Source organism: Protomyctophum parallelum (assembly GCF_964188405.1).
Source record: "Protomyctophum parallelum genome assembly, chromosome: 13".
NCBI lineage: Eukaryota > Metazoa > Chordata > Actinopteri > Myctophiformes > Myctophidae > Protomyctophum > Protomyctophum parallelum.
This window is the reverse complement of record NC_139708.1, coordinates 33537737-33553249: the sequence shown is the minus strand read 5'-3', so window position 1 is coordinate 33553249 and position 15513 is coordinate 33537737. Positions and strand designations below refer to the sequence as shown.

Genomic DNA, 15513 nt, shown 5'->3' with positions numbered 1-15513 from the left:
GCACAGAGTACCGTAGCTCCCAGAAACTCAATGAGGACAAGGAGTTAAATGAAATGTGAAATGTATTATTTTTCCCAGGTTTGCACTTCGAATACGATAATCTTGCACAGAATTTTCTGGGAGACAAAGAAAATACAAAATACTATTTGTGGACCTGTCGACTTTTTGGAGCCTTGACCATCCGGCTAACCTTCACAGAGACCATGCAACAAAACACTTTGGTCCTATCCATCTATCAAAGTAATTTCATAGTACAGTTTGCAATGTACTTTTGCTGTATCTGTTTAGAGGTTACACTAAAAGAGTAAGACTAAATTGACATTATGGGCATATGCACCTTTTTGTAATTCCAAACATTGAGCAGCTGTTATTTCTCATATTCTAGTCACACGAGAGAGACTCTGAGTAGAACCGCTGCTCCTTCGCCTGGAAAGGAGCCAGCTTAGGTGGTTCGGGCATCTGGTTAGGATGCCTCTTGGGCATCTCCCTAGGGAGGTCCTCGATGCACGTCCCACTGGGAGGAGACCCCTTGGGCAAACCAAGGCGCAGTTGGAGGAAACACATCGACTCACTGGCCTTGGAACGTCTTGGAATCCCCCAGGAGGAAGTCACTAATGTTGCTCTGGAGAGGGAAGTCTGGAGCACTCTGGTGGAGCTGTTGCCCCCGCGACCCGACTACGGATAAGCGGTTGAGGCTGGATGGATGGATAATGTTCACATCCCTGAACAGCTATCTATAGACAGCATCAAGGGTAAACATCTTTTTACACACATGCATCCTAGAATTATCCATCCATAGATCGTCTCACTGCTCTGTTAACCACTCTGTAATGCCTAATTCATGCTTCGTTGTACAACTGTATCCAATGCCGGAAATAGTTGCTCTACACGATCATAACACGCCAACATTAATGGGAGATGGGCAATATTACTAGACCAGGCCACAGAGAACCAACAGAATTAATTATTAAAGTTGCAATTCAGGATTTCTGCACATTTATCTCCCTCTAAGGCAATAAGTTCAAATGATGATGTATAATTAAACAGATCCGACTGTTATGCTCCCTTGTTGGTAATTGGTATCCAGCTAACCAGCAGAGTGTGAACAGCATTGGTGGAATATATCATTTACTGGAGTTAAGAGAGTGTAAATATCATTATGTGACTCACAGTAACCATTGTGTACGCTGCAATGTTGAATTTCATTTCATTTCTGACAATGGGGAGTTTCACCCAGTTCCTCGCCCTGACCAACATGTACCTTTGCCCTCTCGGCCTGGCTTACCCCCCGCATGGACACGGCAACTGTCATTATGGACGGTGCCGTGTCCCTAAACATAACCGCAAGCACGGGAGCAGTCTATGTTCACCAACCTTAATGCATGTTCGGACTAACGGGACTTTGGATCTATGGGCAGTCCCCTTATGGACACCCAACCAAACCAGAGGCCTCAAAGTGGATTGGTGTAGGGTAGGAACTGTACCCCTTCACCACCCGAGTGCTCCAATCATAACTGTGCACTTTTGGCAGTGCGGCAGTAGATGACCGTGAGTGTGCGCAATCCTAACATCCATGACATGTCCATCTATGTTACATGTCCCCTCTCTCTGTCTCAACTTCCTGTCTCTCTACAATCCTGTCTAACTAAAACTAGATGGGTGTGCAGTCTCTGCATGTACAAACAATATACTGTGTGAACTCATATATTTTTTATGAGCATGATTACTGCTTTGCCTAATAAACAGGAGGCCTCATGCTGAGCATTCATGGCAGTAAACCGACCTTGTACTTTTGTACATTACAAACATTCTTGATAAGGCTGTGTGTAATTGTTATAAATGGACGGCACAGAGTGAAAGACATTCATGACTCATCACCCAGTTCATCACTATGTTTTTAGTAGTCAGTCTTCCTGCCTATTAGGTCGCAGTATAGGAGAGTGTGGGTGGATGATTAGTACACTGTCAGTGTCCATTAACTGAACGACTTGATTCTACTTACGTAAGCCTTTGTCACTGTGAGAAGTAACAGGGTTGAAGTTGAACTAGAAAGGGGGTGCCAGGCTGGGTGGCCTACCCAGGGCTGTGTCAGTTATGGGGTGCAGTTTCTACGACGGTTCAACCTGTCACATTAAGTGACGATAACTATGGGCACTCGCTAGGACTTGCCCAAAAGTTTCAAAACCACTGGTTTTGTGTGTGTGTGTGTGTGTGTGTGTGTATCTAAGAGGGAATACAGGCAAACATCTAATATCAATGAGCATGTGTACCTGTTCCTCTTTGGTGTACAGCTGGAAGCACTCGTCCAGGGTACAGCTGTACTGCTGAACATGCTGATGCTGCTGGTTCCTCACACTCTCTGCATCCTTCACCACCTCCTCCTGGATGTTGCCAAACAGGCTGTGCTCCACAACACAACAATGCTCAATGTGAAAGTGATGTACATATTGTACTGTATATGTACAGTATGCCTTCTGCCTTCTCGCTCAACACAATGAGCCGTCAGATGCTTATTTTTTTATCACGTGTGACATGGCATGGGTATGGCACTCGCATCATATCATGCGAGTGAACTGATTTCTGATTGGGTAATCAGTTTTTATGCATCTGACAAAATGCAGGAATCAAACTGGGTTTGATTTTCTTTTTAATTATGCACCGTTGCAGCCATTTGTCGGATTCTGGAGCAGGTGTGCAAGACGTCATACAGAAGTGTGTGTGTTCCTGTTTATTTTTCTTTCATTTTGTTTCATAAAAAAAGTATTTCATATCATAATGTTTGTAATAATGTATAATCTGTTCAATAAAAACATATTTGACAAAAATAGTGTGTGTGTTCCTTTCATGTATGTTCCTTTCATATCTGTAATTAGTGTTTGCAACAGAATATAGGTGTGCTGTGTGTGATATTATTGCTGTCAGGAATTGTTAAAAATCGATTTTTCAATTGTGAGCATGTAGTTAAGCTATGTTCTTTTATGTCATATCATGACATATAAAATTCGGGTTTCGTTTATGGGGAAGATTAAATATGGAGATGTAGGTTTTCTGTTCTGTTGGTCGATGCCTTATGTGTGGTTGGACTGACCAGTCTTTGATCCGGTGCTCCCATTCAATGATCAGCTTCAAGTGAGGAGGTCCTCCGGAACTACACAGCTTCAGAGCTCTGCGGAACATTAGGGTCAAATCAGGGTGATTAGGGGTCAACAGTACAGAATCGAAATGTTGCTAAATATGCTAAATGTGTCCCAAAATGAGTAGATTTACTCCTGATTATTAGTACATATTAAACACAATCCATACTGATACCTTCCCATGATACGAGGAACAAAGGTAATAAATAGATATATTGCTTTTGTATTTATGATTTATGATGATTACTTCATACTCACGTGGCAGTTTAAAAAACATGTTACAAAAATACATTAACATTTAGTGTACAAAATACTGGTACAAGTCAAAAGCACACTCCACACGAGTAGAAATAACAATAATAAGTAAATAGTACATTCTATTTGGCATTTTAAACACTTATAGAATAGTGTACAGAATGGTATACTGTACAATGAGCCGTAGACAGTAGAATAATAGACGATTACCACTGGGCAGGGCTCTCCGAACATAAAAACAAACAACCACATGAAAGGTAATGGTACTGTGGGTTTGTGACCACTAGGTGGCAGCATATCACCAAATAAACAATGCCAGTTTTCAAATTTTTGAGATCCTTGAGAAAGAGGAAAAGAGAGCGAAAGAAAGAGAAGGTGGAAACTATAGGTGCTACTATGCAGTCGTTTGCCTGTTTCCCTGGATTATCTCTGTCCTGGTCAAAGAGAGGTTTTCCCTGGATTATCTCTGTCCTGGTCAAAGAGAGGTTTTCCCTGGATTATCTCTGTCCTGGTCAAAGAGAGGTTTTCCCTGGATTATCTCTGTCCTGGTCAAAGAGAGGTTTTCCCTGGATTATCTCTGTCCTGGTCAAAGAGAGGTTTTCCCTGGATTATCTCTGTCCTGGTCAAAGAGTGGTTTTCCCTGGATTATCTCTGTCCTGGTCAAAGAGTGGTTTTCCCTGGTTTATCTCTGTCCTGGTCAAAGAGAGGTTTTCCCTGGATTATCTCTGTCCTGGTCAAATAGTGGTTTACGTTTACCCTGGATTATCTCTGTCCTGGTCAAAGAGAGGTTTTCCCTGGATTATCTCTGTCCTGGTCAAAGAGTGGGTTTCCCTGGATTATCTCTGTCCTGGTCAAAGAGAGGTTTTCCCTGGATTATCTCTGTTCTGGTCAAAGAGTGGTTTTTCCTGGATTATCTCTGTCCTGGTCAAAGAGTGGTGCCTTGTGGTAAACCGCTGCAAGATCACCAAGATCTCCATACTCACAGGTTTTCATAGAGGATTTGCCAAAGAGGACGAAATCCTGCAGATATCAGATCTCTCCAGAGAGAGTGAGGGATACAATCTCCCCTTAGGGTTTATACTACAATAGCTACTAGTAAAACTGAGCCATGATGTTCCTACATGTTGTAGTCTGAGTTTTGTTCCCTCAGCCATTAAATAAACTTCCCTGCAGATAGGATGGTTCTGTATACTGTGGGGACCTCATGTTTTTGTATTGTCTTGGTGTTATGTGCTCTGTGTTGTTTTTGATGTGGGTGTTTGAACAGAATGTGAAGACGAATATCCTTCGGGACAATAAAGATTATTATTATTAACACTGCTTGTTTACCTGCTATACACATACTATATATAAGCAAATTAAGAAAAGAGTAAACTGGCTATTAATCATGCAGATCGTCTATTTTCGCTGTTTGCGAGGACGCACACACGGCGGCTTGTTATATTACGCGGCGGAGCCGTGGAGAAAATTGTTATTATGAGGGTCAGCTTGGCACTTTTTGGCACTTTTTGTTGCCCCCCTCGGCCCTGGCCTATGCTCAGGGTTTACAAAGTGCTGTACAGGAGAAAATAAAATCAAATACACTATAGCTACCAAACAGAACAAACTACAGCAAGAATACAAAGTACAAACAGTGAAAACAACTGAGACACATCACAGAAAAGTACAAGACGCAACAGCGTCAGACAATGAAACGAAACATATACAGGGACCGAAGAAACTCAAGTGGGGTTAAAAGCCAAGGTATAAAGGTGGGTCTTAAGGCGAGATTTAAAAGTCTCGATGGAAGGGGCCAATTTGACGTGGGAGGGGAGTGCGTTCCATAATTTTGGGGCTACAACAGAAAAGGCTCGGTCGCCTCTGGACTTTAAGCGGGCCCTCAGACCACAGTGACATTGGACGAGTATAAACCTCAATAAGGTTTATATATATATATATATATATATATATATATATTTTTTTTTACCCAATTTCCAAGGATTTTAAAGACACCAGGGGACAGTACAGGGAAAAGGGACTTATTTAACCTGTGATTATGCTGTATTTTCTATTTGTCAGGTAATTCTGTTTTAGATAATCAATTTGATGCTTGTTTTGTTTTCGTCTATTGCTTACATCAAAATCCCTCCAAGGGAATTTTGTTTGCAAGCTATAAACAGTATCTGATAACTGCGTATGCAGTTTGTTACATTTGTCAAAAATGCATTTGTGTCTTCCCCTATCAAATAAATCATGAATAATCAAACATTTTCTTTAAGCTCAGTGCCTATCTAAGCTAAACTCACCGGTCCACGCCAGGGTGGTACAGTGGCCGTCCGTCTTGAGGTGACAGGTAGCTGTAGGATGCTGAGCCTCCTACCACGCGGATGTTAAACAGCACTCTGGCATTCTAGGAAGTAGGAAGACACAGTTGCCAGTGAGTGTGTGATATCAGTCACCTATCCTATGCAGTGAGCTACAATGAAGAAGGTGATCTGTAACTGGGATATAGAGATATTGGGCGTCGTCCCGCCGAACTATCCACAAGAATGGAAATGCAGCATCTCTGCACGTCTGTGTCGATCAATCAATCAATCAATCAATCAATCTGATATCATTTGGGCAAGAGGGAAAGAGGGACCCTCATTCATTTGCATTATAAAATTAAAGTTCAATATAAATGTATATATACAAAAATCGTGTGAAGTGAGGGGCACTCTTATCATCATACATCAGCCAATCAAATCATCACATTCCGTGCTACAAACACATTCCGTGCTCATACGGACGTACACACAAAGCTGTGCACCAATCAGAACAGAGTCTTGCTGAGAAATTATAAGAAAACAAAACACAAATAAATGAATACTAACTTTCCAGCTGGGCACAGTTTTGCTCATTCTGGGACCAACATTTTGATTTTAATTGACTCGAGATAGTCAGAGAGATAGGGAAAGAGACAGAGAGAGAGAGGGGGGGGGGGGAGGAGCTGAATAAAAACGTTTTGTAGTGGCATACACATTCCTGAGGGCTGCATTTGAAATAGAGCCACAAGACGATCTGCAGCCAAGCATTAAAATAAATAAATTAGAGATTTAATAGCTCCCGACAACATTCTCACAGCCAAACCTCCTAAATCTCTCCAGCAGGCCCGTGCCCCTGCATCAAATGATGCAGTACGCAGCAAGCAGAGGGTGGGTCTGCTGAATTGAATCATCATTAATACATCATTGTTGTCAGTTTACAGTTAGAGACAGTTAGATAGCCTTTAGGGCATTTCTGGCTTATTGGAAAGCACAGGAAAAAGCAACTGAAAGATAAGAGCTACGCATGGGAGGTACTGTAGGTAGGGCATACAGTAGCAGTGGCGGTCATTTTGTGGTTCCACAAATTGAAAACCCATTCATTTTTTTTTCAGGCATCATGACCATAAAATATTCTGTGGAAAAAATTATATCATGCTATATTTAATAAATAGCCTTGTTTTGCGGAGTTCAAATTTTAGTTTCTTCACAGAATCAAATGTTTTATGGTCATGAATGCACGCACACGCACACACACACACACACACACACACACACACACACACACACACACACACACACACACACACACACACACACACACACACACACACACACACACACAGCATGGGGCTCCTTGCCATGAGGCCCTTCTACATGAATAGTTTCAGTAGATTTTGTTGACTGAAACATAATAAAGCTGGAGTTAACCCCGCGCTACTCGCTCATATTGTTCTTGATTGAATTTGAAAGCTTGAAATGAGGAGAAGAACCGAAAAGTCTAATACCTTCTTCCCTGCCTTTGAAACATGCCTATATTGCTCTGAGAACAGTTTATATCAGTCAGGCTTTAGGAAAGAAGGAGTGCTTTGCGCAAATGAAATTGATTTCCTCTCCTTCAAATGAAATCTAGAGTGTAGCTGCTGGCTGCACTCCAGCACAAACAACAAGCTTGACTCCTGTGAAGAAAAAGGGAAAACACAAAACAGGGAACAGAGAAAACATCTGGTAAAAACAAAGACACCATAGTCTTTTATATGGCAAATATGGACATTCAGCTCACCTGAATGCATGAACTAGGTTACAGTACGTATTTTTAGCTATTTTGTCTGTTTTAACCCATTCAAACCGGGAAAGCATCTGTGATACAGGGAACGAAACAACATTTTTATCTTGAAAGTGTGAGAACTACTGATTTAGAAGGCATTTGTAGAATTGCATGAAGAAGGTTTTGCAGAATAGGTCTCAGGTCTTAATAGCTTCCAAAGAAATGGTCAAGAGCATTAGTCTGCCTCTGCCTTGCTTAGGTTTTCGACCAGTGATAGGCAACAGGCGCCCCGGTTGGCAAGTTGTGGCCATAACGTTAATATCTGGCCCGGCCAATTATTTCCTCAATAATTTGCAATATCTGACTGACAGTCGCACATGTACAGCAACGGCTTTGCACTGATGAAACCGGGTAGGATTAATGTATGGTTCTATTTCCATTCTTTGAATATTTTTCACTGTGTTTTCGACTATCCTCTTTAGATTTAGTTAAAAAAGAAACCAAAACTGTGTTTCACATGCCTGGCTTAAATAATAGGTCTACATTGTTTCTCTCTGTTCCAAGAAGAGACCTTGAAACATGAAAGCTCTTGTTCGAAAATAATTCTGTCCAGATAATTATTATTATTTTAGTTTTTGAAGGACTAAATATCCTATAATTGCCACATTCAAGGATGGGGCCCGCACACAATTATTGCACAAGCATTTTGTATGTACCTGTAACTTTTGATTCATAACTATCAAGTACAGTAGGAGTAGGTCTAGTTATACCACAGTAACCACACACATCTTTATTTATTGACTTTGGTAGAAATATAGTTATTTTATATGAGGTGATTTGTTTCTGTTCTGGCTAACCATGTATGGTATGGCTCAAGGCCAAAGTTACTTGCCGATTGCTTTTCTAGGCCAAAGACACGAATAATCATCAGAAAATACTCAATTCAATAATCAAGCACTGTAAATGAATCTGTGTTGCCTACAGGGTGATTCAAATTCCCTAGATGCCATTAAGCATGGCTCTCGTTCTGTATCTGTATTAAACTTTGATAAGGATTATAATAAATAGTGAATTCTCATACATACATTATTTTACTCATCTTCCAAACGGCCACCAGGGGGTTGAAAAGAGTGTTGAAGGTGAGAAATGTCCCAGCCTTTCATGACTGCTTGTTATTTCAGCACACATGAACGGTAACATTGTTTTGTCGAAACTCAGAAGTGGAGAGTTTGCTAGGCATCTTCCAACATCACACTCTGGTAACTACATATCCCAGAGTGCACCAGCAAGATGGCTGCTCGTTTGGCTGAGCTGGAACACCTGAAAAGGCTGGAGGGAGCATTCAAACAAACTATACACCAGAAACAAGAAGCAAGATCTACTCGGCATGTTCCTAGTCCAAAGACACCAATGGTTGGTGATAATATTTTGTCTTAATCAGTGATATTTGTAAATACTGCTTACTGTGTTTAGAATCTGGCTTTAATGGGCTAATGTATTTAGTAACTGCTACAGTTTGGATTGGAGAAGGACCACATTGCTGTATTTCATGTTATGATTGGAAGCTTTCATTTGTTCAAAAGTATAACTTTACAAAATAAGACAAAGTTAGAAATTATTTACTTTAAGAATTTAAAATACGAACAAATGTGAACAGTTCATGTTTCACCGTGTTAAAGGTTTAAAATTCTTATTTGGAAAAGAGCTGAGCTACAAGCTCAAGGATCAGCTAATTATCTCATTTCTTTATTCCAAGTGTTTAAATGGTTAATTTGAAATATTTAATAAAAAATGGTTCTTAAAATGACTTTGCTAAATTAGTTTAAAAGTCCTTTAAATAAGGCATTGGATTGCTTAAAGTACATTTAATTGTTTAAAATACTTTATTGCTTAAAAACAAGACTGGTTAAAAATAACTTATTGATTGGAAAAGTGTTTAAAATGAATTATCATTTGTTGTTTGGCGTTGTTGTTAATCTTTGTCTCTCTGTTTTCAAAGGTTTTCAACCTAACCGATAAGAAACCAACCAAATCAACAAATGAAGCCAACTGTGCACAGCATGAAAAAGTTGGAAAATAAAAGTTGAATGAGTTGGAAATCTTGGAGTTGTTTCCTTAATGTCCTTTGGAGTGGAATTAGAGTTTGACTTGACAAACATACCGCTATTATCTCAGACTTTTCTCAACGGGCTAAACGTGTGGGTACATGCAAAGACCACCCAAAGACATTTGCAAAGAACCACAACCTTGGGATTTCAACCGGCCTGGGGAAGACAGGTTGATGGAAACTGTGACATGCTTACCAAAAATATGTCACAAATCACATAAGGTAAGGGGTTAAACCTATTTTTTTACAGTCTATGGGTTAAACGCAGCTTTGTAAAAATGAGTCTTTAAAATGGGGCACAGACTCTGCAAGCCTGATCTCCAGGGGCAGGGCGTTCCAGAGTGACGGTGCCCGGATTGCGAATGCCCGGTCGCCTACATTTAGTACATTTTACAACTGCTATACACCAGGGACATTCAGTCAGTTATATTAAGCCCAGTTACAATGCCTTCTCTAGTGGACTTGAGCAACGAGAGGCATCATCGAGCTAGTCGCAGGTGAGCAAGTCGCCGTGCTGAACGTTGCGAAGTCCACTAGACTCGAGCCGACTCGTTCGAGTTACCTACCGATAGTGACAGAATCGTAAATTATTAGGTTAATTGTTTACCTGGCATCCCACAGTATAGTTTCTATAGTTTCATGTATGAATATTTGTTTTTATATTAGCCTATATTGTTTAGACTTATGCTAGGTTCTTGGTTTACTATCCTAGATCCTTGATTTATGTGTTTACCTTGTAAATTGTAAATTGCTCTAGATTAGAGCATCTGCTAAATGTCTAAATTGTGAATTTATATGGCATATCACATTGTCTAGCTACGAGCAGAAGGCAAACTACCTTGCCATTTCAGTACTTTTAGTAGCAGAATGACTGCCACTCTGCCTTTTTAGTTTTCTTTTCTGTCTTTTCTTTTTTATGGAGGGGTAGGGTACATTATTTGGCTAAAATTAGATGAGGGAGAAGAACAGACAATTGTTAATGCTGTGCATCGGTGCTAGAAATGACACATTATTTACTTGGACAAAAGATAGAGGGAGGAGGAAAAAAAGAGAAGCCATTGGAACACTCGTCCAATCTTGGCAGAGGTAAACTGATTATACTGTATTGGACTGTACACATTAGCTGTTAATTAAATAGCCGGCTGAGTCTGGCATGGAGACGAGATAAATCATATTTACAGATCACATGACTATGTGGGCCCTGGACAGAAATCTCCAGTGTTAATTTTAGTTTTTTACACTGGGGGTTTACTGTAAAATTGGACAGGTGATTGATTGATTGAAATATTTATTAACCGTTTGCAGAATTACAGTACATTTCAAGCACAAATTTTACGGGGGTCAGTTTCGAATTGCAGTCGTCCGTAGGTGCCCTTTGAGAGCGGTTTTGAAGGAGTCAAGGGATTCACATGTCTTAATGACTGTTGGTAGGGCGTTCCACATTTTTGAGCGAAAATAATTTAGTGCCGAATCTGGGTTGTACATGGTTTGTTGCACTCCCTCTGGTGTTGTGGGTGTGGACTTCGTTTACATTAAGGAAGTATTTAGACAGGTACATGGGTATCTTGGTGGTGTATCGAATCTTGTGGACCAGACCCATTGCAAGATGCTGTACTCTGTCGTCGACCCTAAGCCATCCCAGCCTGTCAAAGTGGACAGGGGTGAGGTGGGTTCGGGGGGTGAGGCCAAGTAGGAGCCTGACCAGTTTGTTTTGGGAGGTCTGGAGCCTTGTTTTAAGGGCCTTTGAGGTGCTGTGGTACCAAGAGGTGCATGCATAGTCAAAGAAACCTTGTATGAGGGCTCCTGTTATGGTCTTCAAGGTGTTTTTGTTGACCAGTGAGGAGATCCTGTAAAGGAATCCATGTCCATGTAGGTACGTTTTTAAACTTTTACTGTAAAAATGTACCGGGACACGTACGTTTAAGTGAAGTCCATTGTTACACTGGGAAGCATACATTTAGGCCCACTGTTACACTTAAATTACCAGTGGGGAGTTTACTACAAACATGGACCGGTAAGGGTATATTTAAACTCAGAGGTGATTAACATTGTGTGTTTGTTGTAAAAAACATTGACTAACCCAGCAGGTCATCAGTTAATTTTCTCACAGCACGCTGTATGGCTTCACACTGTTAAGAGCCAGCCAGTCCGCCCAATGCATGGGGAGACACTAATTGGAAATCTGTTTGGCTACATGATTAACAGCACGTTACTACAGTACTGCTGTGCTGCGGAACCTAACTACAATCACAGTGTGAGCAAACAGGCAATCATACACACACACGCACACACACACACACCAAGCGCAAAAATGGAGCCTTTGGCTTCAGCAAGGTAAATAATTGATTTGACAGCGACACACCACCGTGGTACGTCTAAACAGGCTGTGTCGTTCGCATTTGTATCATGACATCTCGCGTTCCACTGCAGTCACAACAACACCAACCGCAGAGAGACAAACAAGACAATGGGTTCCTCATTAGCCACTGGAGCATAGAGGAGAGACGGGATAACCATCTGACCCAATCATTGACTACAACTCACAGCACACTAAACTAGGCATTACTCCTGACCATTTTCCAAAGTCAATGTTTAACAGTAATTTCAGCACGGTATGAAAATCTACTTGCAAGGACCTGAATCTGGCTTGAGATTCATAATCCAATTAACATAAATTCACAGGCAGGCAAAAGGAGAGAATATAAAACACAACAGCCACATTTGGGAGATATGCAAGACTCTGTACAAAGTTGGACAGCGTGTATCTGCTGCAATACACTAGGCTGCACTGCTGATAAATAATGAACTATAATATTTACTGGTATACTTACTGGTATTTACAACCATATTTATTTGGATTTAGTGCTCATAAAGCAGGCATACCACATTAAATAACTATGCTATAACTGACATGAAGACATATTATATGTCCCAGCTGGCCTGCACTCCCATGAAGAGGAAGCCACCAGCAGTGCCATCCTCAATTCATATTATTTTGAACATTATTCATCGTCCATGACACATTTTATATTGTAAAGGCAACAGGAAAGAGTGAAATGCACTAGTACAGAGAGCTGACTATTAAGAACATCTTTCTGTTTAAATTTGGTTGTGCGCTCACCCTTTGTTCCATCTGACATGCTATCATTGCACATCAAACGCAGTGCACTGTATCATTTAGGTAATCTATCAGAGCACATTATTAGTAGGCCAATTAATACAATTTATGTTTATTCCCAGATTAGTGTCTGACAGATTAAACGTGTAGCTAAAGAAACATTTTCGGCACAATTATGCAACAAATACCAACATCAGAATTAGGTCAGCATGATCCTATGTGGCCCTCAAATCTACGTCACACCGCTGATATGTGGAGCCCCCAGGGGCCACATGCGCATCGTTTCTGTTGTCTGACATCAGTGCATGTTTGTGATGTCCGCCGCCCACCAGTCTCCATATTTGGGCACGTTACGTTTTTAACGACCACTATCCACTCGACCCACCAGGGAATTTAAATGGCCCTCACATCTAGAGATCAGACCAACCGCTATGCGGTCCTCACACTGCATGTCACACCGCCGACGGACCGACAGCCAGACTTGAAGCCTTTTTGTAAAGGTGCTGCTGTGTATGCTCAGACTCAGCAGCCCGATGTAGAGCATCATGCTGAGAGCTTGTCAGTGTCACTTGCCTGGTGTTGCCTGTTCGTATCGGCTTTTCTGGCCCTTGAGGCTCGCATTCTATCTGAGTTTTGGCCCGTTTCTATGAAACTGGAGTTCATGATGTAGAGGTGACACTGGACCATTCAAGCCTCCTTCGTGGCTGCCCTGCATGCCAACATACAACCAGTAGCATCATTGCAGGGCAGGCAGTGAAATGCTTGCCTTCGGAAATTCCCTCAACAGTATGGAAATAAATAACACAAAACAATTGAAGACATGCACAGCCACAGACTGGCTTCGTAATGTGTCTTCCAAGACATAATGATAACCGTAGGAATGTTTATTTACATCCCCATGATCAAGGCAAGATAATGGAAACAATATTGTGTAGTTTGTGAGGAGCTAGTTATTTAGTTAGAGTAGAGAAAATAATGGTTAATGTATTTTTCAATAATCTCAATCTAGCATTAGTCTTGCAAGGCAGACTTTTGATTATCGGTATTAGGTTCTCAATGATACTGTGGGAGTCTCTTAACTGACATGCTAAAAAGACAACCACAGACTGTTGGATTTGTATGGTATTTATATTCTGCTTGATTCTGAAAAAAAGGTATATTAACGTTCGCAAGTGATAGACAAGTGCACAGCGGACAGCTGATGGGGATAGAGAACAACAACATCAGACTATCTGTGAGGCTGAGACTACTGTTACCTGTGCCTGTGCTCCATTGATCATCAGGTAGTAAAGCTTGCTGAGGATGCTCTGTTGCAGCTGGTCCCAGGAAATGGACCGGTCCTCTCTCATTAGGAATGGAGGGCCAAACCTGTGACAGAAAGAGAGGAGGAGGAGGAGGAGAAGAAGATTAGAACATTACTGTACCTTTGAATATGAGAGTACCAGCCCTTGACTTGCTGGCTGTCACATGGTTCACAGCTAATCTACTCTTGGCATACTATTGTTATTTTTAATATATTTTTTATCCCATGATTTTGTAACCCATTTTTCACCCCTGTGTCAATCATCTAATGTGATCCTGGGCTCTACACACCCTCCGCCAACCTGGGGAGAGCAACGGACTTAACTCATGCTTCCTTCATGCTTGAGTGTCCAAGTTGTTCCTTTACACCTGACAGGGGGAGTTTCCCTGGTTGGACGTAGCGCGTGGAAGGAACACGTTATTCCAACCAGTTCCTTTCCCCTCCATCAGGCGCCCCGGCTGGCCAGGGGGAGGTAGTTTCTTGGCATACTATTATAATAGGAAATGACTATTGCTGGAGCCATTATCAGCAATACAGTGCATTTCTCATTACAGCCCATCTATAGAAGGGGCCGGCTGGTTAATGTGACATCATTATAGCCAAAGAGATGGAAGACCCTCCATTTCTAATGAAGAATCTCACGATGCATTTATTAAAGTACACCTTGTCCTGTACCTAAAGTACAGGACAAGCTTCAGATAGATGCTTCTTATTATCAATGTGAGGTCTGCACAATGCATGCAAACGCACACGCACGCAAACGCACGCACACACACACACACACACACACACACACACACAGAATATTCCTTTTTGCGATAACCATGCCATATAAAATAGCTTTAAGTTGGTATTTACTAATGAGACAGAGACGATAAGTCTTGAACCCAGAATAGCACAATAGGGGTCTGGGCCGGGTGATAGCAGTCAAACGTGTCACTCCAACATTTTGTTACTTGGGCATGAGTGATAAAATGAGTGTAGCTAATTAATGCAGGAATAATGCATCCTGTGGACTACCTTAAATTGAATCCATATACGGTACACAAATTATTAACATAAGTCCCATGCTTCGAAAAGGGCTACAATTCTATTTGAATCATGAGCCACATCCTCATTATCAACAGTGCAATTTACACAAACTGTCTCACCAATTCAAAGTTTTCTTCTTATATTTTAATATACGAGCTTGTAGATCTGCTATTTTTCAATAGCTAAAGCATAACATGATGCCGACACCAAAATGGGTGCCCGGTCAGAATGGGTTAAGGGCTCCAAGTTCACCCTCTTGGGTAAGAAGAGGTAAGTATGGTGTGAGATGGTAAAGGTGTTCGGTTAGCACGAGGTCCGGTCTCCCAGGTCCGTTTACAATCACACAGTCGAGTCCACGAGCCTCCAAACCGCCACATCCATGCAGCCATTTTCTGCATCCACCATAGACAATCATATTCTGACCCCACGTGGTCTGAGTCTGCTTCCTTGCTATGACTACTCCTGATATATACTTCGTTGTATGGTGGTGTCTCACACTGAAAATAGGCAAACT

General features: G+C 41.4%; 1 protein-coding gene across 1 annotated transcript in view; it reads right to left on the bottom strand.

Annotated features, from left to right (window-relative positions):
* Positions 1 to 15513, bottom strand: part of usp43b (ubiquitin specific peptidase 43b) — a 100687-nt gene that overhangs the window by 8355 nt on the left and 76819 nt on the right. The window contains exons 8-11 of the mRNA XM_083780080.1: positions 13921 to 14032; positions 5675 to 5778; positions 3089 to 3166; positions 2271 to 2400 (exon numbers count right to left, since the gene is read on the bottom strand). Of these exons, the coding sequence (XP_083636206.1) occupies positions 2271 to 2400; positions 3089 to 3166; positions 5675 to 5778; positions 13921 to 14032 (424 nt within the window). The remainder of the gene's footprint in view (positions 1 to 2270; positions 2401 to 3088; positions 3167 to 5674; positions 5779 to 13920; positions 14033 to 15513) is intronic.